At 37.7% G+C, this 14,127-nt stretch overlaps 1 protein-coding gene across 2 annotated transcripts in view; it reads left to right on the forward strand.

The window, feature by feature from the left end:
- chrm3.L (cholinergic receptor, muscarinic 3 L homeolog) overlaps positions 1-6,996 on the forward strand; it is a 123,403-nt gene extending 116,407 nt beyond the window's left edge. For both annotated transcript variants that reach the window (XM_041562792.1, XM_018263127.2), the window contains one exon: positions 4,281-6,996. In XM_041562792.1, the coding sequence (XP_041418726.1) occupies positions 4,291-6,060 (1,770 nt within the window). In that variant the 5' untranslated portion in view covers positions 4,281-4,290 and the 3' untranslated portion in view covers positions 6,061-6,996. The remainder of the gene's footprint in view (positions 1-4,280) is intronic.
- The last annotated feature ends 7,131 nt before the right edge of the window (positions 6,997-14,127 follow it).

Raw genomic sequence — 14,127 nt, forward strand, 5'->3', positions numbered from 1 at the left:
CAGCTCTATGTCACCCCCTCAGAAACTAAAGGTTATGTGAAAACACCCAGCCAAAAAACAGCGATCATGCACTGGATGGGACCATCTTCTCCAGCCAGGGACTCTTGGATCAAACTAGTCAACAATGTGATACCCTTGATTAAAATTATCCACAAAGTCAAAGGAACCTCAGATAAACTTCACAAAATTTGGAGCACCTGGTGGGAATCGAGCTTGGGGCCACTGCCCATACTTCCCCAATCAGTAAATTAAAATCCTTTTACCATGAACTATGATGCATTAATTGTAACAAACTGCCTTTTTATGTGTGTAATTTTGATACTTGACTAGTGGCAAACTAATGTTGATTGATATTTTATTGTATGATACAAAACCAAATAAAATTCACCTTTTACAAGTATGAAAAATATGAAAGAATTTGGAACTCTTCAGAGATGAGAAACCATCCACCACCCAAACTCACCTTAAGAGGATTCAGATAAGGAAAATATGGTACAGTAAGCATATTGAAATATAAAATGCAATCTATAGTAATACTAATCTGTTTCTCTCTCTCATACAAGATCGATGTTCTTCGCCCAGACAAGCTTACTGTACCTTTCCCTTTACCCCCCAATCCCTCCTACAATTACCTATCCAATATCTTACCTATCCTGCTATCCATGTTATAATGATGTTTAATGAAGTAAAGCTTACCAAAGAAGTAAGGTGGAAATGTGACACTCTGGGGCAAATTCACTAAGATGCGAAGTTGCGCCAGGTGCAACTTTGCCGCACTTCGCCGCACTTCGACGCACTTCGCCAGGCGTAGTTTCGCCAGGGCTCCGCAAATTCACTAAAATCCGAAGTTGCGCACAGGGGTAGCGTAAGGTTGCGGAGTTGCGCTAGCGTTGATTCGCTATATAAAGCGAAGTTACCCTAGCGAAGGCTAATTTGCATACGGCGCGACATTCAAATTTCAATGGAGGAACACGTATCTGCACTACAAATGCCTAGAAAACCTTCAAATCAGCAAATAAAATTTTTATTTTGACCTACACATGTGCCCACTGTCTAGGTAAGTTGCCATGAGTCAGGAAATGTAGGGGGGAGGAAGGGGAGCCCCAAAAATTTTTCGATCTTTTTCAGCCTATCAGCCATCATGTAGAAAACACGCCAGTGTTTTTTGGGACTTAGAAAAAAAATTGACTTTTTTTTAAACAATCCCTATCTACTCTATTGCAATTCGCCAGGTCTGAGGTGGCGAAGGAAGTCTAGCGTAAAAGGTAGCGTTCAGTACACTGCGCAAGTTAGTGAATTTGCGTAGTTTCGTCGCTAGCGAAACTTCGCCTGGCGTAAGGTTGCGAAGTAACACTAGCGAAACTACGCCAGCGTTCGTTAGTGAATTTGCGCAGTAGCGAAAATGCCAAACGCTAGCGAATTAACGCTAGCGTTCGGTGCTTCGCGGCTTAGTGAATTTGCCCCATAATGTTTTGGAGTTCTGTACTTGCTGTTATGTTGTGCCATCCATGGATGCCACAACATTACATTAGCCCACAACCCTTTAGCAGTGAAAATCTGTGCCTCTGAGTCCTCCATCCTCTTTTCTGCTAAATCACAGCACATGCACTGTGCTCTTGTCGGTTACCAGAGCTTAGGGGCCAAATTTCCATATACTGAATATACAGAATATACAGAATATTTCATTTTACATGACAGCTTTCCTGTAGTTTGCAGTGCCAATGTGTAGCAGCTATGACAACTGTCACGTGCTGTTTGGCATTGTTCATTACTGCAATATTCCCCCAGAGAATTCCAGTGTAATTATACTTGTTCCTGAATTATAAATACATTTGCCAAACTTATGCACATTGGGGCAAATTCACTAAGATGCGAAGTTGCGCCAGGCGCAACTTCGCCGCACTTCGCCGCACTTCGCCAGGCGTAGTTTCGCCAGCGCTTCGCAAATTCACTAAAATCCGAAGTTGCGCACAGGGGTAGCGTAAGGTTGCGGAGTTGCGCTAGCGTTGTTTCGCTATATAAAGCGAAGTTGCGCTAGCGAAGGCTAATTTGCATACGGCGCGAAATTCAAATTTCAATGGAGGAACACGTATCTGCACTACAAATGCCTAGAAAACCTTCAAATCTGCAAATAAAAATTTTATTTTGCCCTACACATGTGCCCACTGTCTAGGTAAGTTGCCATGAGTCAGGAAATGTAGGGGGGGAGGAAGGGGAGCCCCAAAAATTTTTCGATCTTTTTCAGCCTATCAGCCATCATGTAGAAAACACGCCAGTGTTTTTTGGGACTTAGAAAAAATTTTTACTTTTTTTTAAACAATCCCTATCTACTCTATTGCGCTTCGACAGGTCTGAGGTGGCGAAGGAAGTCTAGCGTAAAAGGTAGCGTTCACTACACTGCGCAAGTTAGTGAATTTGCGTAGTTTCGTCGCTAGCGAAGATTCGCCTGGCGTAAGGTTGCGAAGTAACACTAGCGAAACTACGCCAGCGCTCGTTAGTGAATTTGCGCAGTAGCGAAAATGCCAAACGCTAGCGAATTAACGCTAGCGAATTAACGCTAGCGTTCGGCGCTTCGCGCCTTAGTGAATTTGCCCCATTGTGTCAGTGATATGGACATAACAAAATGGACCAATAACACTGTTTGCTTTGGACACAAGTTTGTATGTCTTTTTATAGGTGCCATTTTGCTCCTAGTGTTGCTCCTAGTGATCATAAATGGGCCATCATGTCCCATAAGGCCTATGGCACACATTGTTTTGACCTCTGACGTGCTTTCTGTGTAAATGTAGGATACCCCTCTCACTGAGGGAATTTTGAAAGAAATGAAAGGTGTGGCAAAGTCCTTATAGAAATAATGAAACATACATTCACTTAAATGGGCACTATTGGATCACAATAAATTATACAACTGAAAAAATTGGTTTTGTTTACATATATTATATATCACTTGAACCCACAACATACTTGAGTCCCTCGTCTAGCAAAAACAATTATTTAAACTTAGGGGTTTTAAGAAAACGTGGGAGGTATTTCAACCTTATTATCCCTGACTACTTTGTAGGAGCCCCTTAAAATGCCTTAAACTCCAAAATTCTCATAGATCCCCGCCATCAATGATTTAATGATCATATGGGCTTTTGAGATTCTGCATCGCCTCTCAATACTGAGAATGGAAAAGTAAGAGCATCCCGTAACCTTATTATATCCTACTTCTCACAAAGGCAGTATTACGATTCATCTACAAATATAGGGAGAAGCAGTACAATTGGATGTCTAGAGAACCTCCTATTATTGTTACAATTACCACAACCTAATACTGTGGATGGTGGCAGGTATGTTTTAAAGACAGACAATATATATAAATGGTATAACATATTAACAAATAGTTTAGAGGAAAACATTTGTGGGCAATTATATGTAGGAGGATTGGAAAAGTGGTTGTTTCCTTTTTTTAAATAAATATTAAGGTTATGATTATGACAATATTACAAATTTCTTATTGACATGGCATGTTATTAATGTTGTGTGAAGTGTCAGATATGAAAGCAAAATAATAAATTGCAGATGCAGCCACTCAAATATGTCATCATGAGATTATTATTTTTATTAAGCACCATTAAGTTGGTTTCAATTGCCGGCAACCATATGCTCAGTGATTTTTTAGAATGTCTTCTACTTTGGTCTTTAGACTTCTCTATTCTCAATTAGGGGTAAGCAATTGAGATTAATATGTACCACATTCGCTGAAATAACCATGTTTGAAAAGAAGATTTAAAAAAATGAGGATTCTTGAAACAGTATATTCTTCATAGTACAGTCTTTAAAGTATATTCTGTACATTACAGAAGGATATAATTGAAATAGAGAAAGTACAGAAGAGCAACTAAGGTGGATATGGGGAATAGGGTATGGAAGGCTTCAGTTATGAGGAAAGGTTGACCAAGTTAGGAGTGTTTACACTGAAGAAAGAGGCACTTAAGGGGGATATGATAATTATACATAAATATATAAAAGAGGACCATACAATAAACTCTCTCTGATGCTACCATCACCTACTATGTTGCTATGTTACTATGTTACATGTTCAAGTTTGATCTATATTGCTCATGATGGATGCATATAGGTGTATACTGCCTTTAAGACCTCAGAGATTAATAATATAGTTATTTATCACACAACTTTGATGCTGAGTCAAGTTTGTAAACATTATGTTGGGAAAAGAACATGAAAACATTTGAAATATTATTTACATACAATAATTTTGTCTTTCTTTTTTTCAGATTAGAAAAAATGATCTACCACAACATGACATTGCTTACATTTTTATCAAACATAAGTTCTACAGCAAAGACACTTCTTCATACAAAAATCCTTTATAACGCAACTGAAATAACATTCGGGAGCAATGACATTCCCAAATTCTTCTACAACACCTCTGATATCACAGATGAAGTCAATATTTCAAAAAATGGGAATGATACACAAAGAGATTACCTAGGTGGACATACTTTATGGCAAGTGTTTTTAATTGCCAGTTTTAGTGGCATAATTGCCTTGGTGACTGTTATAGGGAACATTTTAGTAATTTTAGCATTTAAGGTAAATAAGCAGTTGAAAACTGTTAACAACTATTTCTTATTGAGTCTTGCCTGTGCTGACCTCATAATTGGTGTGATTTCCATGAATCTTTTTACCACCTATATTATCATGGATCATTGGGCTATGGGTAGTCTTGCATGTGACCTCTGGCTTATGATTGACTACGTGGCAAGCAATGCATCTGTCATGAATCTACTTGTTATCAGTTTTGACAGATATTTTTCTATTACAAGACCACTTACTTACAGAACAAAACGAACTACTAAAAGAGCGGGAATTATGATTGGCTTGGCATGGATCATATCATTTATACTTTGGGCCCCGGCTATTTTATTCTGGCAATACTTTGTTGGAAAGCGTACTGTACCATCTGAAGAATGTTTTATTCAGTTCTTAACTGAACCAATAATTACTTTTGGAACAGCTATTGCTGCATTTTATCTTCCAGTATCAATTATGACAATTCTTTACTGGAGAATATACAAAGAAACTGAAAAACGTACAAAAGAGTTGGCAGGATTACAAGCCTCTGGAGGTAAACTTGAGGTACCAGTGATTTCTCGTCGAATGGGCAATTCTAGAGGCAATAGCAATTATAAAATCCAGCGTAACATAAAATTTTCTTCCAGAACTAGATATAGTTGGTGCACTTTTCGTTTCAAACCAAAAATGTGCAAGACAGACAAAAAGCAGATTGAGCAAGACCCAAGTAGTAACGAGAGCTGGAATCATAATTATGCCAATGCATCGCTGGATAATTCAGGCACCTCAGATGAAGAAGATGTTCCTGAAAATCCACGAGCTATTTACTCTATTGTTTTGAAGCTACCTGGACATAGTTCTGTTCTTAGTAAAACAAAATCACAGTCTTCTAATCAAGTTAACACCTCATCAAAAGGTATGCAGAGGTCAGGACCACAACCTAAAGAACTCAGATTTAAGAATCTAAATTCTCAAAGAACTTTGCAAAATAAAGATGAATCAGTTTCTGTATCTTCAGGTCCACAAACTGACCATTCCGTGAATTTATCTTCTAAGACAACAGCACCTCTTCCTATATCTTTTAAAGAGATAGCATTGGCTAAACGTTTTGCTGCTAAAACCAGAAATCAAATCACAAAACGAAAACGTATGTCTCTCATCAAAGAAAAAAAAGCTGCACAAACACTTAGTGCAATTCTGTTAGCATTTATCATAACTTGGGCTCCATATAACATAATGGTGTTAGTCAATACGTTCTGTGAAAGCTGTATTCCCAGAATATACTGGAACTTGGGGTACTGGCTTTGTTATATTAACAGCACAATAAACCCTATATGTTATGCACTTTGCAATAAAACATTCAGGACCACTTTTAAAATACTACTGCTTTGCCAGTGTGATAAAATAAAGAGGCGTAAGAAGCAATACCAACTAACCAAACCTATTTTTCAAAGACATGTGACAAATAAATCTTTATGAAAGTATGCATGCTTAATGCACAGATGTGTCACTGTATATTTGTAATAGGACTGTTACTGTTGAAAGGAATGTGTGTTTTCTATGATAAAAAAAGAAATGGAGAAAAGGTGTCAGACAATTGGTTGTAATTTATTATGCAAACAGAAAAAGGTATGTAAAAGTAAACTATACTTTTTCAAAAAGTACAAACTGTTACCTCCATTAACATTTCAGAAAATAAAATACAATTATGGGATTTATTATCCCGATTAGTGTCTGGAATTTTTCAGAATAGGTGGTCTATGTATAATTTGGAACATGCTACATTTAGCATTAAAAAATGAGAAGGACTGCATTTCCAGTGACATTTATGTATGTCAGAAGTGCTAAAATCAAGTTTAAGGTATAGTTTTATATTTACAAAGAAAAAGTAATTCAGTGAAAATTAAGATTTTTTCCTAAATAGGGCATTGTGAAAAAATGGCATGGCTGTATTTATTGGAGCTTACTAGCTAGCAGGTTTCCAGATAATAAATCCTATAACTCTATATTTACAGTATAATATGATTGTATAAGTTGCTACTACTTAAAACTCAGAAAAGGTACAAAGGAAAAACTGAAAATAATAACTTTAAAATAAGCATGCTCTCTTCACGTTTGATATTGTAAAAGTGTTAATTTTTACAGGTATCATTTAAACTTATATCTCAGTCTATTGTAAAATGGGAAATGCACACAAACATTTCAACAGAAATAACAGTTTTCAGTGTTAATATCCAGAGGCAAAGAAAACCAATGACAGGTACCTGTTGATGTATGTATTTTTTATGCATTGTATACATTTGATATTTTTGTGGATTAGTGCATTTTCAAGTTTTGAGGTCAAAGTCAGATAATAATAGTGACGCTTTTACTCTTAACACGTTTATAGTCTCAATGACAATACATAGTTATTTTTTTCTTACATAAATTGCTTACTTGATATCTCCCATTTTATGTTTACAAGTGGAAAATAAGAATACTTTACATATCTAAACTGCAATTTTGTATGTTACTGGTTTAATTCCATGAATAATAATAATGTGGTTGTAATGTGGTTGTGTAAGAGTGAGTGTATTTGAAGCAGCAATAGTGTTGAATCAAGCATCAGATATAATATAACACACAACATTAAATATGCAATATGGAGCATCAATTATAAGGTGAAAACTTTCTTGACTCCAAAATAAGCAATCATACTAATCCCAGGATCAACTCAATGCAATATTGACAGTATTATTATGAGGAATTTTGATTTGCTAAAAAGTTAATCCATCTTTAAATTGCTTTCTAAAATTCTGGCTTTTCTTCCAAAATATTTCTTGCTCACTAAAAATCCTCCTTCCTCCCAATTGCACTTTATTCCCTTGTATTTTGTTGGCTAAACATTATCCTGTTCAATGGAAATGTGTGAACGTTTCCTCTGGTGAACTATGGTAAACTCTACTATCACCCTAAGATGAGATAAATATGTACTATTGTTTTTACCCATGCATAAACCGACAAGCACCAAGCACATTACTGATTAATCAGAAATCAAGAAATGAAAATATTGGCACATTTTATCAAAGTACAGGAAAAAGGGTCAACACAATTGTTTCACCATCCTGTGTACTTTGTAATTGAGAGGGAAGATACTGCAGTGCAATTATATTTGGCAAGGTTACTGGAAATTGGCTGTAAGTATATACCAGGCAAAACATTACTAAACAACCCACTCACCCGTAGATAGCAGCACTCCAGTAACAACCATAATAGTCAAAAAATAAATCGTAATATAAACTAGAATTGAATTCGTCTTTTTTTCTACTTTACAGAAAATGCACATTTTGAAATAGGGGCCCATTCTTTTTTGAATTGTTATTGCTATTGTACCTGAACAGGCTGTATATTGCCATCTGTGCTGAGCATATAAATATGTTGTACTTTTGTTATGGATCCATACGCTATTTCAATGCACCATGCAGATTTGCTATATTCTATGTATTTTGTGCACCATCTACTGGTAAAATTGATATATGAACAATCATTGTACTAGTGGTATGAGCCAAATTTTTGGTTAATTATAAAGTGACACAAAACCCTGTAATCAAGTTTTCACCGTCAAATAAATTGTTTTCAGGCTGTCTAAATGTTGTGTATATTTTTGGCCTGTGGTTTCTCTAAATTAAACATTTCACATTTTTACTGGTGCTTTTCATTCTCTTTCAAATTATTTCTTCATAAATCAGGTTCATGTTTATGTTGCTCATGAAATAAAGATGCTATCTTTTTTGTGCATCACAATTCAGTAGTCATGTGTGTGTAGGAAATTAGTAACCAGGGCTCAGGCATAGAGCCTGTGTCTGTGTGTTGTAAGCTGTTACCTAGCAACCAGCTGGTAACAGGTAAGTACCCAGTCTCTTCCAATATAACTGCAGAGTGGCTCAGGTTTGTCTAGTGTCATTGGGTAAGTGCCACACGTGACGTGTAACACTGACAAAGGGGTGTCGAAAGGGTTAAATGTGAATAATCAAATGGGAAATTGAGAAGCAATAGTTGTAAAAGTTATTTCTCCTGTATCCATATATCTTCATGTTTTTGCTCTTTAAAAATTCTCTATTCCAGCCCTTCATTTAATGTAAGGACATTAGAAACCCAAATATGTCTTTTTAAAAGATTGCATATTTATTTTACAAATGGAAATATTCAGGTGTGATCCTGCCCATTTTGCCGCCTGATGGGCCTTTGTTCTGCCAACCCCCCCCCCCTCCCCGCTGCACTCACATTTTCAGTGCTGTGGAGGTCGAGGACATCCACGTCGCTAATGCAGAGAGTGCACTAGAAGAGCCGAATTTCCAGGGTGAAAAACGGAAATTCGGCTCTTAGTTACCAGGAGCGCCAACCCGGGGGGGGGGGTGCTGCCATCTGAGGCAAGTTTCTCAACTCGCCTCATTGGCGCAGCGCCCCTGGGAAGATCTTTCAAAAGATTTGGGTATAAATATAATAGTGGCTACAACGTATAAAATATGACACATGCAAAAGTGGTTACAGTTTCAGCCAGAAAGCCGTTCAGCAAGATGGCCGCATGAAGCTCTGTCTCCGCACCAGCTTGCAATTGAAAGGGGAGAGAAACCCATAAAAACTTGGGAAAACACGGCAAAACGAAGGATGCTGCAAGAGAGGATCCTAAGGCACACAAACTCACCGAATCACAAAAATTTATGAAAAAGTTCCTCGCTACGGCGGAACATGAAGGTGAGCAACGTGAGTTTGGGCCTAGTGCGGACAGACCTCAAGGTGACGAGACAGTCTCTGACGATGGTGGCCTCAGAACACAATACCATCTCGTACCTGAAAACCCTCCCGACAAAACGTGACTTGAAAGCGCTGGCGATGCAGATAAAAATGGCGCTCAAGGAAGAGGTCGCGGAGCTGAGATTGCATCACTCCATAATAGAGCAGCGGACATTGAATCCAGGGCAGAGGAGACAGAAATCTCCATGGACTCCCTCATACAAGTGGCACAAGTTCAAGGTAAAGCCATTTATTCACTTACCCCGCAGAGTGGAAGATCTGGATATTAGAGGGCAGCGGTGCAACCTACGCATCAGAGGCCTACCAGAGTCCATTGAGGCCCACGCCCTTAAACAAACCGTGACGTCCCTATTCAACACGGTGCTACAACAGCCCCTTACCACCGTGATACATCTGGAAAGGGCGCACAGGGCACTTAGGCCTAAGGGACTTCCACTTGAATGGCCAAGAGACGTCATATGCTGCCTCCTAGACTTCTCTATTAAAGAAGACATTTTACTCAAAGCCAGACAAATGAAACAGATCCAATTTGAAAATGCTGAGATCACTATTATGCAAGACCTTTCCTGGTATACAACAGCAAAAACGGATGCTTAAACCTCTCACTACTATCCTTAAGGAACGGAAAATAATGTTCAGATGGGGTTTCCCGTTTAGCATCCAGGCTACTATTGCGGTAAAGCTACACACCCTTGCAACGCCGGAAGATGTTCAACCGTTTTTACAGGCATGCAAAGCTTCTGAAGTGGATCTATCGGAATGGCTGAATTTTATCCAGCTGCCGGAACCGTTGCCCTTACCACCACAGGAAGGCTGGACAGAGACTATGTCACCTAAGGCGAAGAGGAATAGAGCGAGACAGTCCTATGGAAAAGCAATGATCAGCCCGAATAAAACTAACCCAGGTTGAAGGCAGACAGTGTCCTTGGGCTATCAAGTAAAAATGTTTTATTTCTGGTTTATTATATTTGGGAATTTTTCTCCCCTATGGTTTCTCAATGGTTAATACTTCGAGCTGAAGACAGATAACCTTGTTGGAAGCCGCCTCCTCCCCAGTGTGATGGACGAGACAGTAGATCTGTCTATTTGTTTATGCTTACCAGCTCCTGGTCCATTTGTTGCTATTTTTCTACTTCACGTAGTGCTTTTCTATTGTTATTGGATTTATAGCAGTACACACAATGTGTTGGTTCATGTCTTTCTTTGTATTTTTGTCTCTACTCTTTGCTCTCTGATCTTTTTTACTTTTTCTATCTGCAACTATAGAGGTATTCTTATGTTCTTGATAATGGAGGTGTTGATTGAAATGCATACTTACCTTAATTATGATGGAGAGTAATCTGAAGGTTATATCCATTAATGCAAATGGTTTAAACATCCCTGAGAAGAGAAAGCAACTAGTTACCATGATGAGGAAAAATAAGGCTGATATAATTTTGTTTCAGGAGACACACTTCAAACACACACCTCCCCCTATGCATAAATTGGGGCCATTTAACCAATGGTATTTTAGTAATAATCCTGTACAAAAGACTAAGGGAGTAGCCATTGTTATAAGTTAAAATATTGCTTTTCACCTCATTGATACTTTAATTGATCCCAATGGGAGATTTATCCTGCTAAAGGGTCTTCTGCACCATACGATGTGCACAATCGGCAGTATATACCTCCCAAATCATAATCAAGCCAAATTTCTCTCTAAATTTCCAGTTGAATTTACCAACTTCTCTGAAGGTTTGCTACTATTGGGATTTAATTTTATTTAAATATGACTCTCAATCCAAGCCTGGATAACTCGACAGGCAAGTCTTATTTATCGTACAAATCAATAGTTCACTCCTCTAAACTTTTTCAAAAAATGAGGTTGATTGATACGTGGCGATTCCTTAACCCCAGCACCAAACAATTTACCCACTTCTCACACCCCTGACAATGCTATTCCCGTATAGATTATATTTTTTTATCCCACCACCATCTCCACTGGCTTACAAAGGCAGACATGGACAATATCACCTGGTCCGATCATGCCGCTGTGTCCATAAATTAATATTAATAATTAATATCCCAAATAAACCGAGAGCAAATTGGAATTGGAGATTAAATGATAGTTTGCTTGATGATACGGAATGTAGGGAAGAAATTAAACGATTGAAAACTGACTATCAGCTGAATATAGTAAATGACCCAACTTCTCATCAAATAAAATGGCAAGCACTCAAATGCATTATTAGAGGAGTGTTGATTAAGCATGGCTCTCATCTTAAAAAACAACGAAATTGTAAAATAGAGGCATTATTGAGTGAAATCCAACAATTAGAAAAGTCACATGTGGAAACAATGGATTTAAATACTTTAAAAACCCTAACTGAGAAACGGGCAGAACTCAAACAAACTTTGAATGTTCAAACCAAATACTCAATGATAAAACTGAAACGAAAATATTACGAGTATGATAATAAAACTGGGACGATGCTAGCCCAAGTGCTGAAAACTAGACAATCCTTAGCTCACATACATAAAATTAAGAACCCCCAGGGTAACATACAGACATTACCGGTGAAAATTGCCGAAACATTCAAGCAATACTATACTGATCTCTATAATATTCCTCAAAAAATCAGCCAAACAAATCTGGAAATGAAAATTCGTAATTATTTATCTACCCACCCATTACCTACTATAAAGGAAACAAATGTTAAAGAGTTAAGCTCCCCCTTTTCGGAACTAGAAATTCAAGATGCTATTAAACATTTGAAAATAAACAAACCCCAGGTCCAGACGGATATACAGGGAAGTTCTATAAAACTTTTTCGGCCCTACTGACTCCCTTCTATCTCCGATTCTTTGATGAGATAGATGGAACTCATCCCTTAAATAAAGAAGCTCTTTTGGCCTATATTACAGTAATCCTGAAACCAGATAAAGATGCTACCCTATGTCAAAATTATAGACCTATATCTCTCCTGAACATCGATCTTAAAATTTACACTAAAATACTAGCTCAGAGATTGAATCCTTTATTACCACAATGGATCCATGATGATCAAGTAGGTTTTATAAAAGGGAGGGAGGGAAAGGAAAACACAATGAAACTCCTCCATATGATACATTGGGCCCAGTCTAAAAGTATAAATTCCCTGCTCCATTCCACAGATGTAGAAAAGGCCTTCGATAGGGTTTAATTGGACTTTCCTCAAGTTGGTTTTAGAACATGCCGGCCTAGAGAAAGTATTTATGGAAAAGATTATGGCTGATTATTCTTCCCCTTCTGCTAAAGTCAGGGTAAATGTTGTCTGAAGCATTTGATATTAACAATGGTACGAGACAAGGGTGCCCGCTGTCCCCTTTGTTGTATGTCCTCTGTATGGAACACTTATTAATAGCGATTAGGAGCAACAAGGATATTTCAGGGATGTTTCTAAGGGACCAAGAATATAAAATAGCCGCCTTTGCGGATGATCTAATGTTGTGCATAACCAATCCTCATATCTCAATGCCTAATGCTATTAAAGAGCTTAAAACTTATGGGGATATTTCCAATTACAAAATTAACATGACAAAGTCGGAGGCCCTTCCTATCCATATGCAACAAGATTTGCTCAATCAACTTCTGAATTATACATTTCAATGGCAAAACGAGAAGATTAAATATCTAGGGGTATACTTGCCTAAGGATTTAAATGACATTTACCAATTTAACTACAAACCAATGTTAGCGACAATATCCAAATTACTTGGGGATTGGAACAAAACTCATTTTACATGGACAGGGAGAATATCCATAGTAAAAATGTCAATCCTCCCTAAAGTTCTCTACCTATTTCAAATCCTACCAGTGTGGATTCCTACCAACTTTTTTCAGGTTCTCAACACTACTATTAAACAATTTGTATGGTCAAATAAAACACCTCGACTATGGAGGTCTATCCTATACCAACCGAAACTTAAGGGTGGTCTGAGTCTGCCGGACTGTTATTCCTATTACCAAGCATGCCTGTTGTCCAAACTTATTGAGCATGGGAATCCTAACTCTCAGAAACAACGGAAGCGATGGGAAGAAACATTGGGCAAAATATCCCATTAAAAACATTTTATGGAACAAATCGAGACACTCAGAGATCATGTTGAAAGATAACCCTCAAACTGTTGCACTAGAAAAAATTTTGGTTTGTTACAAATTAAAAATACAAAATCTTACCTTATCCCTCTCCTATTGCTACATTAGGTCACAACTTGGACTTTATACCTGGGATTTTGGATGAGGGGATGTCGTCAGCCTTCGGGGTTCAGAACTTACAAATTAGGCACATACTTTCATCAGTAACTACTCCAGCACTCATAGAAGGAAACAAATCTGATTGGTATAGCAAAGATTATTGGAGATTTCTCCAAATACAACATCTGCTAAAAAGTGATCCCATGCTCCAACAAGCTAAAAGACCCTTGACAGAGCTAGAAATTATCTGTGATAAAAAAAACCAATCCAACCCCACTTGATTTCCCTGCTCTATAAACTGTTGGTACGACACAGATACCCTAACTTAACTTATTATACCCAAATCTGGGAAGGAGAACTCTTAAGTGAACCTGCAAGAAGAAGAATGGGAGAAAATCTTTAGACTGATGGCAAAATGCTCTATTAGCAACACTTTTCAGGAAAACTCTTATAAAACGCTCTCATATTGGTATAGGACACCCATTAAGTTTTTCCAAATGCATCTGTCCACTGATAACAAATGTTGGAGATGCCAT

This window comes from Xenopus laevis, chromosome 5L (assembly GCF_017654675.1).
Source record: "Xenopus laevis strain J_2021 chromosome 5L, Xenopus_laevis_v10.1, whole genome shotgun sequence".
In the NCBI taxonomy this organism is placed as follows: Eukaryota; Metazoa; Chordata; class Amphibia; order Anura; family Pipidae; genus Xenopus; species Xenopus laevis.